Here is a 6,244-nt window from a genome sequence, read left to right on the forward strand (position 1 = left end):
TTATCGCATCCGCTTCCAAAGGTAAGAGATGGACAAGGTTATCAGATGACGTGCTATAATAAGGAGTTATTGAGGCTTCTTCTGAGGGTATTATGACATTTGAAGTTTAAACCTAGCTCTCCCACGGGTTTCTCTTGCCTACTGAGTTGTAGCCAGTTAATATAAACATCTCTAGCCAACAGCAGTGACAGAGTTACGAAAGAAGGGTCTCATAAGCAGAACTTAAGGGCTTTTTAAAATTAATTTGGGTTTTTACCTCCTCTTGGTCCAGCATTTGTTGCTTCAGTTTCTCAGCCAACTGGCTCTGCTGGTTGATTTCATCATCCTGCAATGAAATAGGGTTGGAGATTTTTAGTTTCTTTTCACAGTTCTTGTTTGCTCAATTTATTTCCCCTTTCTAGAAAAGAAGGAAGAATCCTACCACTTGAGTGGTATGAGAGGAGAGGAAAACGACAGAGCTACATAGTAAAAGCACCGCATCCATGCAGTTGTGTCTGGTACATACCCAAGCAGAGGTGTCCCCGATGGTAAACAGGACACTGATGTGGTCAGAGTTGCACCTTATGACTTCTGGGAGACTTTACCAAGACGTGTGGTGTTTTACACATGTACAAATACGTACACAAACTCTCTCTCTTACTCTGTCCCAGATTCCAGCTGAGAGAGATCATTAGAACCTCTATTTATTAACCAACTGCAATTTACAGCTAGCTCTGAAGGGCAATAACGCAAGAGGAAGCTCAAACCACAACACAGAACTTGGACTCACCAACTGCAGAATTTGCATTTTCCAACTCCACCCCAGCCCTTGAAGAAAATACTCCAGGTAATGCACAAAAACCCAATTTTACTGGCATTTCAACTCCCTTGTTAAGCCAGCATCCTCACCGTCAAGAACTGACGTTAAATACGGAAGGATAATTACGGTGGACTCCACTGGACGCATCCTTGCTCCAAGAGGCCACATGAAGCCCACCAAGCCCCTGACCAAGCCCACCGCTTCCTGTGATGGCTGTCCTTTAAAGCAAGTCGCCAAAGAGAAATGCTTCTTTTTACCCTATCAGAGTCAGCTCATATTTTGTGTTTCACTGACAACCACGCTCATAGATTGATTTCTGATGCCAAATATCAAGTAGACTATATCGAATCATTTGCCAATATTAAAATAGTCCCATGATACAACAGGAGAATGGTCCACATTGTAATGAGTTATAAATGGCGATATTTTGGGTTTGTTTCGGGGAATCAGTACCTTCTAATTTCCTGCAGCAGTGCACCAAAGTATGCTTCCCACGTTTTCTAGGGCAAAACTCAAACCTGCTGCCAGTTCCCTCAAGAATAATTCGATTTGTTACTTTTGATGAGGGAAAGTGAAAGGATGACTGACTTTCTTTTATTTTTCCTCCCTTAATCAATACGTAAAAGCTAGAGACTGCTGCTGGGAATGTATGCTCCATCACAGAAAAGCTGTGATTTCTTAAAGACCTTCACTGCTATTGTGAATTCCATCAGCGTACTGCCGCGTGCAACCGGACTGTGCCGCGAGACCTCACGCACATCAGAGTTAAGGCTTAAATACAATATCCACTCCCTCCCTCGGCATCCAGAAAGGGCCAGAATTTAATATGAACACACAAGCAAACCAGTGGGCTTTTTTCCTGGTATTTTCCAGCTAATTACAATTGCAAGTTAAAATCACAAACTTCTGCTAGGTAGCCTTTTAGGCTGTTCTCACCCATGGTCACTGATATTAGTATGCCCTTTCCTCCCCCCCGCCACTCCTTATCTTCATACAAGCCAAAGCTATTAATGGCAAGTGCTCAGTAAATGTATTGCTGATAGCTTTAAGTGTCAATTATGTATTTCAAGCTGTGCAAATAAATAAAGCGGCCACCTGCACTCCAGGCAGCACTCACAGCTAGAACAACATGAACAAGAGACCCAAGGGATGGTTATACATTTTGCATAAAATTCCAATACATAATAAATACATAAAAATGTTAAGAAACCATCTCCCTTTTTTCCTTTCTCCTGTGACTGCAGGATGACGTTACAGTTTGCTGAGGGATTTCACAGAAATCACTGAAGGAGGCCAACCTGGCTCCGACTTCATGGGGAATGCCCCCAAACGCTGTCTGCAGAGGGAACAGGGGCAGGTAGCTGACAGGACAGGACGAGATCTGGTTTTATGCAGTGAGAGTGTTTTGAACTTTGGGAAGTTTTCCAGTTCCCGGGGCTCAAGAAATACAGAGAGACACCCACACATTTTGACTTAGCTTTCTGTTTACAGCCAGTGAACAGAGGCACCGCAAATATTCACACCTTATCATCCAGCTGCCTGTAGAGACTGGCAATCTCCTCATCATATTTCTGCTTCTCCTCTGTCGAGATGCTGGCAACAACCGGTGTGATGTTGTCAATAATCGGGGTGTTATCACAAGGCTCCAGGTTCTTCTGGTCCTTTGCGCTGATCTGTTCGTCCTCAGGCACAGCTTCTCCTGCGGGGACACAACCCGTGGTCATTGCAATCCAAGAGAGAGGGTTGCCCAAGACCACGGACATCCCCGATGGGCCATCCCAGTTGCCAACAGGGACTCAGCAAAGCAAAGAAGGGATGTATCCGGCTACGCAAGGCAAGTTAACAGAAATGCAAATAAGGAGGACAAAACCCTGACTTTCAGCCTAAAGCCTGCTGGTAATTACATGTCTCTTCCTCTCAAAATCTCCGACTGCCTTATCAACTCTCCCTCCCTCATAATGAACTGCTGGAGCATCGGGACAACAAGCAAGCAGCTGCATTTAAAATTACATTCACCTTCTGCCTTGTCACGTCTAAAATGAAAGCGCCTACACCAATTTGCACGTGTTGCCTATCGACAGCAGACAGGATGTTCTCCCTGCACATTTTCTTTCAAAATCATTCTCTCCAAGGAATATTTTCTCCGGTAACGCCGGTGCATTGCAATTACGAGCCTGCTGCAGTTCAGCGAAGAGGGAGAGGCAAGGCGCTCATGCCCAAAATTGAATCCATTCTCACGAGAGGCTGGGGAGAGACTGCGAGGCGCTGAAGGCTGCGCGAAGGCTGCGCGCACTGCTCGAGGTGTGGGAAGGCCACCTCCAACCCTTCTGCCCAAACAGGGCCTTTTTTCCTTTTCTACGAAAAGCCACAACATTTTAGTCCCATAAAGCTTTACTGGCCATGCCAAAACTGCATAGGCACTATTTATCTCACTGGCAGGGAAATGAGTAAGCATGACAAATGTATAAAAAAAAACCAAAAGCCAGGCTAATTCAGGCCTCAAAGCAACACAAAACAGGACATGAAAGAGCATGACCAACAGAGAAGATAATTTTTTCAAGCTTAAAATGTGAAAAAGAGTAATTTGAAATCAAGCACCACAATCTCTAGAAAAATACTTCACCCAAAATACTTTTTGTCCTATTGCCAATGGCTTGATGATATATTATTAATGAGAAAGGTGTAAAGTACTTCACCCAAAATACTTTTTGCCCTATTGCCAATGGCTTGATGATATTTTATATTATTAATGAGAAAGGTGTAAATTGATGTTTCATTGTTGCATTTCGCTGGGGCTGACTAGGAAGGGCGGGCTCGGTCAGACCATGGGACGTGTAGAGAGGGCACTGCTCCTCAGGCTGCGGAGAGTCCCCAAATGAATCTTTAGGCTTTCCTTCCTTGGACAAGAACAGCCTCCCTTCCCACCTGTAAACCACAGGCCACACTGTGCACTGGCGTACAAGGCTGCTGAAATCCTGCTTCAGCAAGAACTGGGCACACTCATTGTCTGCTACAATTCTATTCTGTGTGTTATTTTCTGAATGTATAGAATAAGCTGTACCAACGGAATATTGATGCATCTATCTTGCGTTTCGTATTCAGGATGCAATTTCCGTGACATTTTCATTTGTAAAGAACCCCTTTTGACAGAATATCCTCCTGAACAATGCTATGGCAGAAGGTCAGACAAGAAATCAATAGTATTTTGAATGCACTGCATGTACTGCAGGGTAACGCCAATGAAAAGAGCGGGACAGACGGAGAGGATGAGGAGGTGTGGATGTGCAGACAGAACAATGGAGACAGCATGGTATAAGGCTTGTTTACACGTCATATAAAGAGGATCTGTACAGGGTTTTCCAAAAAAAGCCCCATTTCTCGAATGGGATGGAAATTAAAATCATCACATTCAGCAAACAGAATGAAAGACGCAGGACGCGAGCGGGTTATAAATCCCCAGCACTCCACACCACCGGCAGACCGGCCGTCTCCATAGCAATTGCGCTGTGCTGATAAGGGAAACATTCCCTGTGCTGCAGCCTCTGGAGAAAGACCCGGAGCGCAATCATTAGGTAACGATCTCATCTGAAAGGCAAGTAAACAGCACAGGGAGCTGCAAGGAGGAAGCAATTTTTTTGCACCCATAAAGGTCAGGTATTATCTTCTCAGTAGTGATTTCACCCAGGATGTTCAAAGCCAGACCCGGCTGTGCAAACCAAATTGTGACTAATAATTAAATCACCGATTCGTTCTCGCCTCAGATGCTTCATGTTTGAAGGAATTATGCTACTGAGCTGTGAGACACATCAGTACGTAGGGCTTGGGTGACAAGCAGTTTAGAAAATGAAAAACGACTCCAAAGAAACAGCATTTTATGGCTGGGGGTTTGCTGGGATTTCGGGGTGTAAGGGGGGGATGCAGGTTTGGTTTCTTTGGGTCAGAGGGTTGTTTGTTGGTTTGGAGTTTGATTTTTTTGTTTGTTTGTTTGTTTTAAATACATGGAATTAAAAAAAAAAAGTTAGGATGGTTTGCTGAAGTGATTTGCCAATGTTCCAGATTAAATAAAAGTGCTTTAATTTGTATGTATGCATAATAATATTCTTCCTCCTCGACCATCCTACACTTGACCTTATAACCTACCCTGAACAGCAATTCTCTATGTTTCTAAACAGAAAACAGGCTGGTCTCAACATAAATTTCACTTAGAAACCCCAGAAGGAGCCAAGTGGTGATTCTTCTAATCAGGTAACACTGCTAGTCATCGTACGAAAGGATTACTTTTTCTAATGTTAAACTCAGTTATAAAAACCCACCAATGTCTAGTTACTTTAAAGCTTAATGGAATTGGTTCTTATGCCTGAGAAGCAGAGTTCTTTAAAAACAAACCTAAACATGATGACATTTACCTTTTCTATATTAATATTGCTGTTACTAAAAATTATCGATGCCTTCCAGTATTCCCCACACCTGATGCCACGCTAGCTTTGGCATTTCAAATGGTACCTTCTGTAACTGGCTGCACCTGGCTTCCCTGGTTTTTGCTTTTTCACCTTTTAATTATTATGAAGTGTGAGCTACAACTTTGAACGGTGGACTTAGACTGAGTGTGACACTTGTAAGTTAAGGCAAGATTTAAACACACATAACTTAAAAATGCAAAGACACATACCCATTCCCATCTCCTGGTACGTACCGTTTCTCCACCTGTTCAGTTCCAGCTCTAAATGCTGGATAACATTCTTTAAACTCTTGTTTTTGTCCTTCTCCTTCTCGTACTTTTTCTTCCACTCCTCGGCGGTCAGCTCCAGATTCACAGAGACCGTGTTCTTAATCGTCTTCGCTCTGCGCAACAAAACCAGGCGCCAGTCACGCTGCCACTTTTATCTCAACACAAATGCAAGGATTCAGAAACTTTTCTATAACACAAAGGGAAACTAATAACGATTTCAATTTATTTTCTAAAGTGCAAAACCACAATTCCATTTTCTCTCAAACCCTCGGTACCATTACTACCTGCAAGCCTCAGAAGAAGTTTTTCCTTATCAAAATCCAGCAGGCAAGCACCTGGAGGATCTTCAGATTCCTCCAAAAAAAGAGAAGCTCTGGAAACTGTTCTTGGATTAAGGACAAAACCAAGTGCTGTCATTATTGCTGTGCTAAGCAGGCTGTCACCTCGCAGCTTCTACAGAAGGGATCGTCCCCCTGTGCTGGGCACTGCTGAGGCTGCACCTCGATTCCTGCGGTCAGGTTTCAGCCCTGCACTGTTGAGACAGACTGAGGGGCTGGAGCGTGTCCGGAGAAGGGAATGGAGCTGGGGAAGGGTCTGGAGCACAATTCCTGTGGGGAGTGGCTGAGGGAGCTGGGGGTTCAGCCTGGAGAAGAGGAGGCTCAGGGCAGACCTTATCGCTCCCTACAGCTCCCTGAGAGGAGGGGGCAGAGAGGGGG

General features: G+C 44.2%; 1 protein-coding gene across 1 annotated transcript in view; it reads right to left on the reverse strand.

The window, feature by feature from the left end:
- Nucleotides 1-256: 256 nt before the first annotated feature.
- The window catches only part of LOC104515949, a gene marked incomplete at its 3' end in the record, with an annotated part of 17,753 nt that continues 11,765 nt past the window's right edge, over nt 257-6,244 (reverse strand). The window contains exons 8-10 of the mRNA XM_010160125.1: nt 5,493-5,641; nt 2,323-2,498; nt 257-325 (exon numbers count right to left, since the gene is read on the reverse strand). Of these exons, the coding sequence (XP_010158427.1) occupies nt 257-325; nt 2,323-2,498; nt 5,493-5,641 (394 nt within the window). The remainder of the gene's footprint in view (nt 326-2,322; nt 2,499-5,492; nt 5,642-6,244) is intronic.

The sequence above is a fragment of the Eurypyga helias genome, unplaced genomic scaffold, assembly GCF_000690775.1.
Source record: "Eurypyga helias isolate BGI_N326 unplaced genomic scaffold, ASM69077v1 scaffold4521, whole genome shotgun sequence".
Lineage (NCBI taxonomy): Eukaryota > Metazoa > Chordata > Aves > Eurypygiformes > Eurypygidae > Eurypyga > Eurypyga helias.